This window comes from Heterodontus francisci, chromosome 2 (assembly GCF_036365525.1).
Source record: "Heterodontus francisci isolate sHetFra1 chromosome 2, sHetFra1.hap1, whole genome shotgun sequence".
In the NCBI taxonomy this organism is placed as follows: domain Eukaryota; kingdom Metazoa; phylum Chordata; class Chondrichthyes; order Heterodontiformes; family Heterodontidae; genus Heterodontus; species Heterodontus francisci.
The window spans coordinates 94,230,658-94,247,973 of NC_090372.1; the positions used below are offsets into that span (position 1 = coordinate 94,230,658).

The following is a 17,316-nucleotide window of genomic DNA, read 5'->3' on the forward strand; positions in this document are numbered from 1 at the left end:
TTGCCTGTGTCCAGCCTTGGCGAGGTGAACGCATCAGGCTCCCAAAGAGCAGCTGGGGAACTGAAGGTAAATGTTAATATGGTCCTGTCATTAATAACAGCAAGACCTCCACGTCTCTGGGCTTTCCAAATTTTAGATAAGCTATCACACTCCCCCAACCCTCTCTGACTCTCCATAAATAACAGGACCATGAAATCAGAGGTGGGAGAGGGGCAAAAGAGATGTATTTATTTATTTTCATTAAATCTTTCTTTAAATATTTAAATATGCCGGTAGGGCTAACAGCTCTTTCAAAATGGATTCAATGCTTGCGCACAGGCAGCTCACGCCATTGCCGGGGACGGACAGCCCACCCCCTCCATGTGATCGGGGAGGGGTGAGCCACCCCTATTTAAATGAGCAACATCGCTTGGAATCACGGGTGGCTCTTTGGCATGCGGCCCACACAGGCAGGCCGCCATTTGTTTTGCCCACTGCCGATTCCGGCAGCAGGCTTATAAAATTCAGCCCATAGTAACAGGATTAGGTCATTTAGACCCTTTTCCACCATTCAATGAGACCATGTCTGACTTACACCTCAACTTCATATACCCACCTTTGCCCCATATCCCTTAATACCTTTGGATAACAAAAATCGATCCATCTCAGATTTAAAATCAACAATTGATCAAGCATCAACTGACATTTGCAGAAGAGAGTTCCAAACTTCCACAACCCTTTGTGTGTAGAAGTGTTTCCTAATTTCATTCCTGAAAGGTCTGGCTCTAATTTTATGTCTATGCCTCCTAGTCCTAGACTCCCCAAATAGAGGAAATGGCTCCCAATCTACCTTATTTGTTCCCCTTAATATCTTGAAATCTTCAATCAAATCACCCTTAACCTTCTAAATTCCAGTTTGTGTAATCTCTTCTTGTAAATTAATCCCTGCAGTCCAGCTATCATTCTAGTAAATCTATGCTGCACTCCCTCCAAGGCCAACATATCCTGCCAAAGGTGTGGTGCCCAGCACTGTTCACAGTCCTCCAAGTGTGGTCTAATCAGGTCTTTGCATAGCTGCAGCATGACTTCTGCCTCCTTGTATTCTAGTCCTCTGGATATAAAGGCCAGCATTGCATTAGCCTTTTTGATTGTTTTCTGTACCTGTTCAGATATTTTAGTGATCTATTTCATGGACCTCCACTGTGTCTAGCTTATCACCATTTAGAAAGTAATCCTGAGAGAGAGAAGGTGCCTGTTATTTATATAAATATTTTGCTTACAAGATATTATCTAGTTGGAGTTTTCATATTTACACTGGTTTGTTTCTCCTCTAGAAAGTGCCTGGGAAATTTAAGAAGCTCTTCTCTGAACTTGAACATTTAACAGTAAGTGTCGGTACACTTGAGAATAACTACAATATTCAGAACAACACTTCAGGGGAAATTTCATGAATTTACACTCCCAGTGTCAAACTTCACATATTGGGAATTCAGGTGTAGAGAATGAGTGAAAGGAAAATCATGCAGAATTCTCTAACCGCATGCCCAAATTCCTAATATGCATTGATGGCAGGAATATAAATCAGTGTTAGCCTTGGCTCAATGATAGCACATTTATCTCTGTGTCAGAAGGTGACGGATTCAAAATGACCTCCAGAGATGTGAGCACATAATCTAGGCTGACACTTCAGTGCAGTACCGAGGGGGGCTGCAATGTTGGAGGTGCCATCTTTCATATGAGACATGAAACTGAAGTCCTGCCTATCCTCTCAGATGTAAAATATTCCATGGCACTAGATGAGGAAATAAAGGGTAGTTCTCCTAGTGTCCTTTCCAATATTTGTCCCTCATCCAACAGATGATCAGGTCAATTATTTCATTGCTGTTTGTGGGACCTTGCTTGTGCAAACTGACTGCTGTGTTTCCTACATTACAACAGTGGCTACACTTCAAAAGTACATCATTGGAAATGCTGTGAGACATCCTCAGGTCAGGGAATATACTATATAAATGCAAGTTCTTCCTTTCTTTTATCGGTGACCAAATGGTGATTTATAACTGAAATACAGTTAGCCCCCCAATGGTTAAACATTGCTTTTCAGTTGGGCTCCAATCCAGCCATTTGCTGAAATAAAGACCTCTCTATACTGGCTGTCATGGTTCTATATGAAATAAGTTAGGCAATCTCAGCCCCATTTCTATTGGATGTGGTGTATTCACAAAAATGGATACACAACTTAGCACTAATTGGTCATAGATTGTCAATTTCACAGCTCATGAAGACTGAAAATAAAAATGGTTGGAGAAGGAAATGGTTTTTCACTGGATATAGTTGCAGCAATCAATTTCTCTTTTGAAGTTGGAATTCAGGTGCATTATTAGATAAATTTGGGTCATACTTCTACATTAAAGGCAATATATAAATGCAAGTTGTTGTTAAATATCAAGAGTTTTCCTTAAAACTAACCTATAGCTTGAACCGGTGATGGAGCTGGGTTTGGCCGCCTGGGGAGCCGAATTCAAGATTTGGCTGGCTTGGCAGGAATGGGAATGAACGGAGAAGTGGGGAGAGCCAACTTACCCAGTCTGAAGACCAAGACTGGAATTTTATGTAGGCAGCAGATCCCGTCGCCGGGGCTGAAAGTAGGGGTGGGGGTTGCTGACAAACCCACTTCTGCAGTCAGTGGGACCCCAGGCTGCAACTTGCAAGCAGCAGCCAATTAAGTGGCAGCTGTTCTTATTAAGGACGACAGCCCGCCCCCAAGAGCTGCTGGCCAATCAGAGGGTCAGCAGCTCAGCAGCCCCAGCAGTGACACTGCTAGCAGTGGCCACTGCTGGGGCTGCACCTGCAGGATGAGGACGCATCGGTGGCCGTGCGCACTCAAAGGCAATTAATTGGGGTCTGGGGGTTATGGGGCCAGTCAGGCAGGCCCCACGAGGGGAGGAAATGGGTTCACTGCGGGCATGCAGCAGTGTTGCCAGGGGATGGCCATTGCTGCTGGGGCAGCCATTGATGCTGGGGATCCCCTCCATGGGCTAAAAGGTACTTGACAGTCTCCCTCATGTAGGCGGGAAAAGATCCTTACTTGGCCATTTAAGTGGCCTTTTCCACGGCTGGCAAAATGACATGGTGGTGGGAAGATGACGGGCACACCTCCTGACGCCTTCCCATACCATTTTGCCAACCTCCCACTTCCCAGCCTGTCCCCAAAGGGGCTGTTAAAATCCAGCCAAAAGTTGTAAATCACACAGGCAGACCAAACCTGGAGGCCAAAGAGAGTTAACAGAGGCTCCTGGGTGCGCAATAGAGGTAGCACTCTAAAGCTGCACTGGCTGACCTCAAAATGATTGGAACAGTGATGCCTCACCAGTAGTTTGACCTGGGAGTGACTGAGGAGTGTTGACATAGGAAAAGTTTTCCAATGTTCAACATAAACATCTCTTGCCTCAATGAGTGCAAAAATTTACTTCCCTTCCATCCCCTCCTTGCAGAAACATTAAAAACTATGCAGTAGTATTTCCATGGCTGCTCACCATAATTTCAGCTGAGGATCGGCAGAAATCCCAGAGAAAATATGAACAACCATTAATGCCATTTCTCCAGGGTTTCCACTGAAGTTACAGCAGGCGATCAAGAGAACCCCCACGGAAATTACTGGCAATTATGTAGTTTTTTAAAAGCTGAAAGGCAGCAAATGGCAAGGGTTTATTACCACAAATGTTGCATGTAATTGTTATCAATGCATTTTTGGTATTAAGCACGTTAAATGTCTCACCATTTTACAGGATCCATCTCTGAATCATAAGGCATATAGAGATGCTTTTAAAAAGATGCAGCCACCAAAGATTCCCTTCATGCCTCTGCTGCTGAAAGGTAATCTCACACTGAGTCCTTTCTGAGGGTGGTGGGGGGGCGGGAGTACTAACTGTTAAGTTTAATATGAAGATAGATTAATTTAATGCCATTTACTAGACACGTGTTTGGGTTCTAAGTCAACATAATCCTATGATTGGAAGACAAGAGAGTCAATCTCTGACTGAAGTGAGTTACAGAGTAATTCAGTGTCATTGATGATTATAGAGGTCCTGAGTGAGTAGGTGTAAAGCTTCACCAACCATTAAACATAAAGGCCTCTGCCCAGCTATTTTCTGATTTTCATGTAACTATTTTACTTTACTAATGACAGTATTTAACACTCTGTTTAACAACTGAAAAATTTAATATTGCCAATAGAGGAATATCAGGCTCAGTAGTAAAATATATAAAATGTTAAAAATCTCAAAGCTAACCCTAATCTGCCACCTAACCACCCATGTCTGAGTTGAATGGAGGCAGGACAGGGGATGGGCTGCCAACCCATTCCCAGGAGGCATGTTGTCCTTTTGAATATTATAATGAGAATAGGAGCCCCCGCAACCCCCCCCCCCCCGGCCAAAGAAATACCACACCCCCTCCCCACTGGCCTGCAGCTGTGGCCTGCTGCGAAGTGCTGCCAACCTGAGCCAAACCTGTCAATCCGGTATGGATTCCGGGTTTGCAGACTGAAACCCCACCTCTGCTTACCAAACCCATCCCTGTCAATATTGGGATCAAATGTTATCTTGGCTGAAGTTGCAACAGCAGATCAGCAAAAACCTGTGAAAATTGATTATCTACAGAATAGGAAAAGACTATTGTGCACACTTAGCCCACCTACCCACCATCTCACGTATCCCTCAACCTTTCCTCTCTCCAGAAATATATCCAGTTGCTTCTAATGCCTATTTATATTGGTAGTTTTCTCTAATTCTATTACCCTTCAGGTGAGAAAGTACTGCCTGACTTCTTTTTTCTCTTCTTTCATGGCATGTGGGCGTCGCTGGCAAGGCCAGCATTTTTGCCCATCCCTAATTGCCCTTGACAACTGAGTGGCTTGCTAGGCCATTTCAGAGGGCAGTTAAGAGTCAACCACATTCTTGTACCTAACTTTTTAATTTTAACGTGTGTTCCTTAGTATTTGAACCTAATGCCCCCTGAACAAATTTGTACAATTAAAATCATGACAATTTCGTTCATAATCATGATCACCTCAAAGTCTCCTCTTGTCAAAGATTTTCCTTAACCTTTTCTCATGAGCTAAGTTCCTGATACGTAGAATCACCTTCATTATTTGACTCTGTACTATCTCAAGAACAATAATATCCTTTGTATGACTGGGTAACCAAAACGACACACATTACTCCAGATAAAATGAACAACACCTTATGCAGCAACAGTACAACCTCCATGTCTCTGCTGATACCATCCCTTCCCTTATTTAGTATCTTTATTGCAGCTAAATAATGTCACAGAATCACAGAATTGCTACAGCACAGAAGGAAGCCATTTGGCCCATCATGTCCACACTGGCTCTCTGAAAGAGCAATTCACTGGGCTGGATTTTAACAGCCCGCCACCAAGATTGACAGTGAGCTCAAGAAATGGCGTTCCGCAGGCACGGGCCGCACGCCAAAGAGCCACCGTGATCTCCCGTGAGGTGGCTCATTTTAATAGATGGGCGGCCCGCCCCCCCACTCCCCACCACCCCCCCCCGGCCTCCCCAAATCACTTGGAGAGGGCGGGCTGTCCGTCCCTGGCAATGCCATCAGCTGCCTATGCGCAGGAATGGCGCCATTTTTAAAAGGTAGCTAGCCCTGCGGTACATTTAATTTTTTTAAGCTGCACCCCCCGCAAAGGTTATCACATAAATTTCTAACATATCTTTCCCAACCCCAATAACAATTACATTAACTATTTTCGCTTCTCCACAAAACACTTACCCTTTAAATCTGACCTTCCTCCACACCACACTGCACAAAGTTTAAAGTGATTCACCCCTTCCCACCATCACCCAACACCCGTTTACCCTACTCCCTCGCACTGAAAATTTTAGCTCCTCCCCCCTCTCCACAAGTGTCACGCAGGCTTTCCCTAGATGAGGAATTGAAAGCACGGACGTGCCGGCCGCCGTGCTGAAGATCGGGGCAGGACCGGAAGATTTAAGGTAAGTTGATTTAAATTTATGCATGTCAGTAATTTAAATATTTAAATCCAGGTCCCGTCACCCAGCAGCAGGTGGGCCGCCACAGAGCATCACCGCCGTCAGGAGGAGCAGGTTGTCGTGTGTCCCCCCCACCCCCCACCCTGCAATGGAGCCTGACATCGTGGGCTTGGTAAAATCCAGCCCACTTAGTGCCATTCCCCCGCCTTCTCTCTGTAACCCTGCACATTCTTTCTTTTCATATAACTGTCTAATTCCCTTTTGAATGCTTCAATTGAACCTCCCTCCACCACACTCTCAGGCAGCGCATTCCAGACCTTAACCAATGGCTGCGTGAAAAAGTTTCTCCTCATGTCGCTTCTGCTACTCTTACCAAATACTTTAAATCTGTGCCCTCTCGTTGTCGATCCTTTCACAAGTGGGATCAATTTCTCTCTATCTACTCTGTCCAGACCCCTCATGATTTTGAATGCCTCTATAAAATCACTCTCAGCCTTCTCCTCCAAGGAAAACGGTCCTAACTTCTCCAATCTATCTTCATAACTGAAGTTCCTCATTCCTGGAACCATTCTCGTGAATCTTCTCTGTACTCTCTCCAATGCCCTCACATCTTTCCTAAAGTGTGGCGCCCAGAACTGGGTGCAATACTCCAGCTGAGGCCAAACTCGGGTCTTATACAAGTTCAACATAACTTCCTTGCTCTTGTACTCTATGCCCCTATTAATAAAAGACTGTATGCTTTATTAACTGCTCTCTCAACCTGTCCCACCATTTTCAATGACTTATGCACATGTACACCCAGGTCCCTCTGCTCCTGCACCCACTTTAGAATTGTACCCTTTATTTTATATTGGGCTGGATTTTATGAGCTCCAAAAATGGCAGCCTGCCTGTGCGGGCCGCACGCCAAAGAGCCACTGCAATTTCAAGCGCAACGGCTCATTTAAATAGCTAGGGCAAGCCGCTTGCACCCCGCCCCCAATCACGTGGAGGGTGCACGCTGTCCGTCTCCGGCAATGGCATCAGATGCCTGTGCGCAGGCACTGTGTCATTTTTAAAGGGCTGTCAGCCCTATCAGCTTATTTAAATATTTAAAGACAGATTGAATAAAATTAAATAAATGCATTTCTTTTGCCCCTCAACCCCCCCACCCCACCACATTGATAAACTTACCTCCTCCCTCCTATCCACCAGTGTGGTGCCTCGTTTCCCCAGACGGAGATCCAAAGGCATGGGAGTGCCAGCCGCCGGGCCGAAGATTCAATTGCATATGGTGATTGTGGTCCCGTCACCGAGCAGCGGGGTGGCTGCAATGGTGCCCTGCCGCCGGAAGGATCGGGCCAAGCCCTGCCGGCATCAAGGTCCATGGCAGACGTCATCCAGGGCCATCTTCAGGCCGCGCCCCCTGGCCACGGATCCCAACATCGAGGGCTCCTTAAAATCCACCCCATTGTTTCTCCATGTTCTTCCGACCAAAATGAACCACTTCACATTTCTCTGCATTGAACTTCATCTGTCACCTGTCTGCCCATTCCATCAACTTGTCTATGTCTTTTTGAACTTCTACACTATCCTTCTCACAGTTCACAATGCTTCCAAGTTTCGTATCATCCACTAATTTTGAAATTGTGCCCTGTACACTAAGGTCTAGATCATTAATATATATCAGGCAAAGCAAGGGTCCCAACATTGACCCCCGGGGAACTCCACTACAAGCCCGAGAAACATCCATTAACCACTACTCTTTGTTTCCTGTCACTCAGCCAATTTTGTATCCATGTTGTGACGGTCCCTTTTATTCCATGAGCTATAACGTTGCTCACAAATCTGTTGTGTGGCACTGTATCAAATGCCTTTTGAAAGTCCAGGTACACCACATCAACAGCATTGGCCTCATTAACCCTCTCTGCTACCTCCTCAAAAAACTCCAGCAAGTTAGTTAAACATGATTTTCCCTGAAGAAATCCATGCTGGCTTTCTTTAATTAACCTGTTAACATGCTAATACTGTCATGTTATTTTCCACAATGAACTCTGGATCTTTTTTTCTAATTAGCACACCAGGCAACTATTCAATTAACACATATTGAGGACAATTCTCCTCTTTGACCCCACCTGAATTCACACCGGATTAAACAGGTTCACTAGTAATTGCCAAGACATTGCTTAAACTTACTTTAGCTAGCTCTCCGAACAACTGTTCAACCTATCTGTTATATGGAATTTGAACCTGCATTCTAATTATATAACATCTCTATACTTTCCTGTCCACGAGCAAATATCAAACCAAATTACAAACTTAATTATTTATCATAGAATCATAGAATAGCTATAGCACAGAAGAAGACCATTTGGCCCATGGTGTCCGTGCTGGCTCTTTGCAAGAGCAACTCAACTAGTGCCACTCCCCTACCTTTTCACCATAATCCTGCAACTTTTTTCCCTTCAGGTGGTTATCCAATTCCCTTCTGAAGGCCTCATTTGAATCTACCTTCACCACACTCTCAGGCAGTGCATTCCAGATCCTAACCACTCGCTGAGCAAACATTTTTCTCCTCATGTTGCCGTTGGTTCTTTTGCCATTCACCTTAAATCTGTGTCCTCTGTTTCTAAACCCTTCCACCAATGGGAGCAGTTTCTCTCTATTTACTCAGTCTAAACCCCCCCATATTATTTTGAGCACCTCTAATAAATCTCCTCTCAACCTTCTCTTTAAGGAGAACAGCCCCAGCTTCTCCAATCTATCCACGTAACTGAAGTCCCTCATTTTGGAACCATTCTCATGAATCTTTTCTGCACCCTCTTTAAAGCCTTCACATCCTTCCAAAGAATTGTCACAATATTCCAGTTGAGGCCGAACCAGTATTTTAGAAAGATTCGTTATATTTTGTTGCTTTTGTACGCTATGGGCTGGATTTTGAGGCTCCTGGTGCCGGCGGATCCCAGCAGCTGCGTGAAGAGGCCCTTAATTGGCCTTGAGAAAATCGCTTGGCGACGGGCCGTCCGCACAACCCCTGCAACCCCCCCCCCCGCCATCCATCACGATTTTATGGGCCCTCCCTGCCTCCAAATCACCTCAGAAGGCCCATAAAATCCAGCCCTATGCCTCTATTTATAAAGCCCAGGGTCCCATATGCCTTTTTAACCACTTTTTCAAACTGCCCTGCCTCCTTCCACAATTTGTACACCTATAACCCCAGGTCTCTCTGTTCCTGCATCCACTTTAGAATGGCACCCTTTATTTTTTATTGCCTCTCTTCATTTTTTCCTACCAAAATGTATCACTTCACACTTCTCTGCATTAAATTTCATGTGCCACGTGTCTGTCCATTTAACCAGCCTGTTTATGTCCTCTTGAATTTTATCACTATTCTCCTCGCAGTTCACAATACTTCCAAGTTCTGTCTCATATGCAAGTTTTGAAATTGTGCCCTGTAGACCAAGTCTGGGTCAGTAATAAATATCAAGAAAAGCAGTGGTCCTAATACTGACTCCTGGGAACCCTACTGTGTACCTTTCTCCTGTTTGAAAAACAACCTTCTTTTTACTTTATTACATGGGTTGTGAGTGTCGCTGGCTACTCTCTGTTTCTACCACTACTCTCTGTTTCCTGTCGCATAGCCAACTTTGTATCCATGTTGCCACTGTCCCTTTTATTCCATAGGCTTTAACTTTGCTGACAAGCCTAATCTGTGGCACTTTATCAAATGCCTTTGGAAGTCCATGTACACCACATCAACCATCAACCACTTTATCCTCATCAGTGCTCTCTGTTACCTCATCTAAAAACTCAGTCATGTTAATTAAACATGATTTTAACAAATCCATGCTGGCTTTACTTAATTAATCCACACTTGTTCAACTGACAGTTAATTTTGTCCTGGATTATCATTTCTAAAAACTCTCCCACCACAGAGGTTAAACTGACTGGCTTGTAGTTGCTGGGTTTACCCTTACATCCTTTTTTGAAGAAAGGTGTGACATTTGCAATTCTCCAGTCCTCTGGTACCACCCCTGTATCTAAGGAGGATTGGAAGATTATGGCCAGTGCCTCCACAATTTCCACCCTTGCTTCCCTCAGTATCCTCGGTTACATCCCATCTGTTCCTGGTGGTTTAACAACTTTAGTACAGACAGCCTTTCTAATACCACCACATTATCAATTTCTAGCCCATCAACTACCTCCTCTTTCACTATGACTTGGGCAGCGTCTTCTTCCTTGGTAATGACAGATGCAAAATACTCATCCAGTACCTCAGCCATGCCCTCTGCCTTCCTGCATAGATCTCATTTTTGGTCTCTAATCATCCCCAACTGTCCTAACACTACCCTTTTACTATTTATATGTCTATAGAGCACCTTTGGATTCCCTTTTATATTGGTTGTCAGTGTCTTCTCATACTCTCTCTTTGCCTCTCATTTCCTTTTTCACTCCCCCTCTGACCTTTATATATTCAGCCTGGTTCTCACCTGTATCATCAACCTGACATCTGTCATACACACCCTTTTTCTGCTTCATCTTACTCTCTATCTCTTTCATTACCAGGGAGCTTTGGCTTTGCTTGCCCTATCTTTCCCTCTCATGGGAATGTACTTCAACTGTACCTAAACCAGCTCCTTTTTAATGGCAGCCCATTGTTCTGTTACTGTTTTGCCAGCCAGTCTTTAAATCCAGTTTTTCTGGGACAGATTAGGTCTCACCCCACTGAAATTGGCCCTCTTCCAATTATGTATTTTTACTCTAGATTGCTCTGTGACCTTTTCCATAGATAATCTAAACATTAAGATACTATGATCACTTTCCCTAAATGTTCCCCTACTGGCACTTGATCCACTTGACCTTTCTCATCCCCCAGAACCAGATCCAGCAAAGGCTCCTTCCTCGTTGGGCTGGAACACATTGATCAAGAAAATTCTGAACACACTTCAAAAACTCTTGCCCCCCTCTCTGCCCTTTACACTATTACATTCCCAGTTTATATGGTGAGTGAGTGAGTGGTGAGTGCCTGGAACTTGCTGCCAGGGGAGGTGGTGGAAGCAGATACGATAGCGACGTTTAAGAGACATCTTGACAAATATATGAATAGGAAGGGAATAGAGGGATATGGGCCCTGGAAGTGCAGAAGGTGTTAGTTTAGGCAGGCATCAAGATCGGCGCAGGCTTGGAGGGCCGAATGGCCTGTTCCTGTGCTGTACTGTTCTTTGTTCTTTGATAATTATAGTCCTCCATTATCACTACTCTATAGTTTTTGCATCTCTCTGTAATTTCCTTGCAAGTTGGCTCCATTATATCTTTCCCACTAGTTGGTGGCCTACAGAACACACCCAGTAGTTTAATGGTAACTCTATGGCAGGGTTGTCCAACCTTTTCGCGTGGGGGAGCCACATTACAATTTTTATCTTACATAGGGGGCCGGTGAGACAATTTCGGAAAGATAAAGGCATTAAAAATGTAACTTTCAAAACAACAAATGTGCATTTTTGAAGAAGCTTTAAATGAAAAGATTAATGTATTGACTTACTTTCTCATCCCTAGTTGGACAGTGATTTAGTGAGATACCTGGCATTTTTTGCTTGTACAAGTAGTCAGTGTTTGTCCACACACTTGTAGCGATGCAGAGTATTCCAGATAGATGTCCCTCTGTCAAGAGTGATCTTGATCATTCTGTCTCCCTCTCTCTGTCTGTCTCTCTCTATCTCTCTCTCTCACTCTGTCTCACTCTCTCCCTGTTTCCCTGCCAATCTGTGATCCCCCCTCTCTGTGTAGTTCCCCCCCTCTCTGAGTCATCTTTGCTCTCCATGTACCCCCCTTTCTCTGTCCCCCCCTTTTCTCTTTCTGTTCCCCCTTTCTCTCTCTGTCCTCCCCTCTCTCTCTCTCCGACCCCTCTCTCTCTCTGCCCCCATTCTCTTTCTCTGTCCCTCTTTCTCTTTCTGACAGTTGCAGGGAGTGGGAACACTCAAAACAGCAGCTTTGTGGTTGGTCAGTTTTTTTAAACATCACCCTGTCAGTTTCACAGCTGACAGGTGCTGGGAGCAGGAACAGCTTTTTCTGAACTGCAGATAGATTCGGGGATTTATGGTGGGCTTTTAAAAAAAGTCGGAACCCACCTGACAACCCCAAATCTGTCCCAAATTGGGAAACTGGTGTTCCTGATGTCAGCACCTGTCAGCTGTGAAACTGACAGTGCGATGTTTTAAAAAGCCAGTCTGAAAGAAGAAGACAATGGAAAATTTCTCATCTCTGAAATACATCCGCGGGCTGGATGAAACCTTTGGCAGGCCATATCCTGGCCCGTAGGCCGTATGTTGGACAACCCTGCTCTATGGTTTCTTAACTCTAACCAAATAGATTCTGTCCTTGACCCCTCAAGGAGAGCCTCTCTCTCTCCAGCACTCTCACCCTTCCTGCTTTCCTTTTCTATCTTTCCTGAACACCTTATATCCAGGAATATTTAGTACCCAGTCCTGCCCTTTTTTGAGCCAGATCTTCGTTATCGCCACAAGAATATTGAGAGATTTGAGGGAAAATTTGAGTGGTGAGGCTTGCCCCACCCTTGGCCACTGCTTCCTCACTCATTACATGTGAATGATGGCAGAAGAGTGGACCTAGGGTTTCTGGTAGGCATTCCTCCTGTCTGCATTCCCTTATTGCCATTTGCCAGGGCCACCATCTGGAAGGCAGTGCTAGACCCTAAGTTGGTCCAAAGGAAGCAGAGGACTGTGCAAGTTCCACTAGCAATTACCTGTCAAAGACCTCAGTTTTGGCCGAGACCTTCTTGGAATCTTGCTGCCGTCTTTGAGGCATTCTAGCCCTTTAAGTTCCCTCACTTTGTGCTGCATACTGACAGGACATTTTGATGCTCAGCCTAGCAGGCTCCTTCTTGATAGTGAAAATCCTACTGTGAGCCTGCTTTGCATATAGATGAACCCTAACTGCATTGTGGTTGGGACAGAACCAAAGAAGTGGTCAGAATCCCAACCTGCCAGAACTCCACATCAAAGAGAAGAATTTCCCCCACCCTGCAGTCTCTCTGTTTTGGTTCCTTATTGCAAAGCTAATTATTGTTTATTTATCCATATTAAAAGTGTGAGGATTCTAATGCCAATCCCTTGGTACCTCTCTTGCAATCTCTTTCCAGTCTGAAAATTCACATTCAGCACTATAATTTAACTCCTATTCTCTACCTTGGCCATTAATTACCATTTAATTAATAAATCTGGAATAAAAAGCTAGTCTCAGTAATGATGATCATGAAACTACAGGATTGTTGTAAAAACCCATATGGTTCACTAATGTCCTTCTAGGAAAGAAATCTGTTGTCCTGACCTGGTCTGGCCTACACGTAATTCCAGACACACAGCAATGTGGTTGACCATCCAGCATCGACCTAGGCACCAGAAACGACAATGGTACACCCTGCCCAGTCGACCCTGCAAAGTCCTCATCACTAACATCTGGGGACTTGTGCCAAAATTGGAACAGCTGCCCCACAGACTAGTCAAGCAATAGCTTGACATAGTCATTCTCACAGAATCATATCTTCCAGCCAATTAGATTAGATTAGAGATACAGCACTGAAACAGGCCCTTCGGCCCATCGAGTCTGTGCCGACCATCAACCACCCACTTATACTAATCCTACACTAATCCCATATTCCTACCAAACATCCCCACCTGTCCCTATATTTCCCTACCACCTACCTATACTAGTGACAATTTATAATGGCCAATTTACCTACCAACCTGCAAGTCTTTTGGCTTGCAGACTCCCTGTCACCATCCCTGGGAATGTCTTATTCCATAGGCAAGACGGATCCACCAGAGGTAACAGCACAGTGGTGTACAGTCAGGAGGAATTGCCCTGGAAGACCTCCACATTGACTACAGACCTCATGAAATCTCATGGCATCAGGTCACACATAGGCAAGGAAACCTAAAGCTGATTACCACCTACTGCCCTTCTTTAGCTGATGAATCAATATTCCTCCATGTTGAACACCACTTGGAGGAAGCTCTGAGGGTAACAAGGGCACAGAATGTACTCTGGGTGGGGGACTTCAATGTCCATCACCAAGAGTGGCTCAGTAGCACCTCTACTGACTGAGCTGGCCGAGTCCTGAAGGACATATCTGCCAGACTGGGCCTGAGGCAGGTGGTGAGGGAACCAACAAGAGGTAAACCTGGATAGCTGATCTCTGCTCATCACTGAATCCACCCAATGTTCATTCCATTGATTGTAATGATTCAAATAGAATGAAAATCAGGCGGGTTCTGTAAAAGCCAAAGGATCTGCTCCATCAGATTACCACCCAGGCAGTGAAGATGAAAATTTATTCCAGTGTTGCACGTGTATTTTCCATAGAAATTTATGAGATCAGTGCAAATATTAGAGCCACTTTTGTACTACACAATTTTACCCCATTGCGTCTTAAACACTTTGCCCCAATGTATTATGTTGTCTGAATAGTTTGAGGTATTATAGTTTCCTCAGTCAATACTGCAGTCCAACTCATTTTCTCTGCTGTGTTCAGTGCGCTGTTATTGAACTGATAGACTGCATCTGCATTTAACTGTTTTGGTGTATTCGTTATTACGTTGTTTTTTTTTCTCTCTGTTAGATGTAACATTTATCCATGAAGGAAATAAAACATTTCTGGACAATCTTGTCAACTTTGAAAAGCTGGTATGTGCAATTTATATATATTTTGTATTTCCTTGAATGATTACCATTAAAAGGTCAGTTTCCACGTGGTTAAGTATTTGATGTGCATAAGTCTACAGGGAGAGGGGGAGGGGAGGGGGCCTCAAAATAGAGGTGCCTTCAGACAAGCAAGTAAAAATTAAAATTTAGGCCATGAGCGGTAGGGACGGAGGCAAAATCCTTCAAGGGGATGATGAGGGCCACAGGAGCTGCCTTTTTGTGCCTGCGCATCCTCTTTGAGCTATGGAGCCTCGGGCTCCGATGGACCCCTGGACTGCCACAGGGAGGCTGCCTCCATGAAGCTGGTGGTCTCCACATGTAGCAGAGAGCCATCCCACCATTGGCAGTGTAAAATGACCCATAATAAGGCCTTTAATTATGCAAATTGACTGTCTGCCTCCATGAATCGAGCAGCCGACCTGCCTCTGGCCTGCTGCTGGGAAACCTCCCTGGTGGTGGGACAGTGACAGGGAACCATCCCGATGCCTCTCCCTGCTATTTTACTGCAGCCTCCCTCCGTTTGTGCCACCCGGGGACTGGTAAAATTCAGCCTGACGTTTCTAAGGGATCTAAGCAAACACTGAATTAGGTGTTTTCTAACGAATCCTAGAAAATATATATTACTTTCACTTAATGATAAACAGCTGCCTGAAAAATATTAAACACCAACATGATGGTGCTATCTCAGCTACTTCTTAAAAATTTAGATGAAATATACGAAAAGCAGCCAGGCCACCACTGTGTGTGGGGTGGGAGGAATCCCTCTACAGGTTGGCCTTAGGCTGCACCCCCACACAGCAGGCAGGGAGGACCTGTAGGCCTGCTTCGAATGCTGCAACCAAGCCTGCTGCTGGTTGCCTGTCTCCCGGCAATTAACCTATCTCCTGTCGCATTGGAAAACTGGAGGCCTACAGGAAAATCCGAGTTGGCCTCCATTATTTACCCCTAACAGGGCTCTTAATGGGCCGAATTCACTGCCTGCCTGCTCCAATACTGTTAGACCCAGGACCCTGCACGAATACTGTCAGACCCAGGACTCTGCTCTGTTGGATAATCGCTTTAAGAGTGATGTCCCTTTAAGAACTCAGTATGCTAATGAGCAAAGTACCAGTAGGTCGGTATGTGACTCGAAGCCAAAGCCACACTGCACAATAACACCCTGGAAAAAGGTTCTGGACATAGATTGCTCTGCGCTGTACGTACTACTTTAGCTGTTAATAAACCTTCCAGAGATCTTGAAGGAACTGGAATCCACGGACCTAATGCTGTTGCTGAAGATAACACAAAGAACAAGACATGCTCCAAAACTGCCAGACCCAGGAATCTGCACCAATATTGTCAGACCCAGGACTCTACTCAAATAGTGTCAGACCAAGACACCGCACCAATACTGTCAGACCCCAGAACTCTGCACCAATACTCGCCGATCCACAACCATGCTCCAATAGTGTCAAACCCAGGACTCTGCTCCAATACTGTCAGACCCAGGACCCTGCTCCATTACTGTCAGACCCAGGACTCTGTTCCAATACTGTCAGACCCAGGACTCTACTTCAATACTGTCAGACCCAGGACTCTGCCCCAATACTGTCAGACCCAGGACACAGCTCCAATACTGTCAGACCCAGGACTCTACTCCAATACAGTCGGACACAGGACCCTGCTCCAATACTGTCAGACCCAGGGCCCTGCTCCAATACTGTCGGACACAGGACCCTGCTCCAATACTGTCAGACCCAGGGCCCTGCTCCAATACTGTCAGACCCAGGACTCTGCTCCAATACTGTCGGACACAGGACCCTGCTCCAATACTGTCAGACCCAGGACACAGCTCCAATACTGTCAGACCCAGGACCCTGCTCCAATACTGTCAGACCCAGGACTCTGCTCCAATACTGTCAGACCCAGGACACAGCTCCAATACAGTCAGACCCAGGACCCAGCTCCAATACTGTCAGACCCAGAACTCTGCTCCAATACTGTCGGACACAGGACCCTGCTCCAATACTGTCAGACCCAGGGCCCTGCTCCAATACTGTCAGACCCAGGACTCTGCTCCAATACTGTCGGACACAGGACCCTGCTCCAATACTGTCAGACCCAGGTCCCTGCTCCAATACTGTCAGACCCAGGACTCTGCTCCAATACTGTTGGACACAGGACCCTGCTCCAATACTGTCAGACCCAGGACTCTGCTCTAATACTGTCGAACACAGGACCCTGCTCCAATAATGTCAGACCCAGGACTCTACTCCAATACTGTCAGACCCAGGACTCTGCTCCAATACAGTCGGACACAGGACCCTGCTCCAATACTGTCAGACCCAGGACTCTGCCCCAATACTGTCGTACACAGGACCCTGCTCCAGTACTGTCAGACCCAGGACTCTGCTCCAATACTGTCCGACCCAGGACCCTGCTCCAATAACGTCAGACCGAGGACCCTGCTCCAATACTGTCAGACCCAGGACTCTGCTCCAATACTGTCCGATACAGGACCCTGCTCCAATACTGTCAGACCCAGGACCCTGCTTAAATATTGTCGGACACAGGACCCAGCTCCAATACTGTCAGACCCAGGACCCTGCTCCAATACTGTCAGACCCAGGACTCTACACC

General features: G+C 45.5%; 1 protein-coding gene across 6 annotated transcripts in view; it reads left to right on the plus strand.

The window, feature by feature from the left end:
- Positions 1-17,316, plus strand: part of LOC137345606 (rap guanine nucleotide exchange factor 5-like) — a 350,413-nt gene that overhangs the window by 306,054 nt on the left and 27,043 nt on the right. For all 6 annotated transcript variants that reach the window (XM_068008865.1, XM_068008869.1, XM_068008867.1 and 3 more), the window contains 3 exons: positions 1,314-1,364; positions 3,765-3,852; positions 14,615-14,679. In XM_068008865.1, coding sequence (XP_067864966.1) covers positions 1,314-1,364; positions 3,765-3,852; positions 14,615-14,679 — 204 coding nt within the window. The remainder of the gene's footprint in view (positions 1-1,313; positions 1,365-3,764; positions 3,853-14,614; positions 14,680-17,316) is intronic.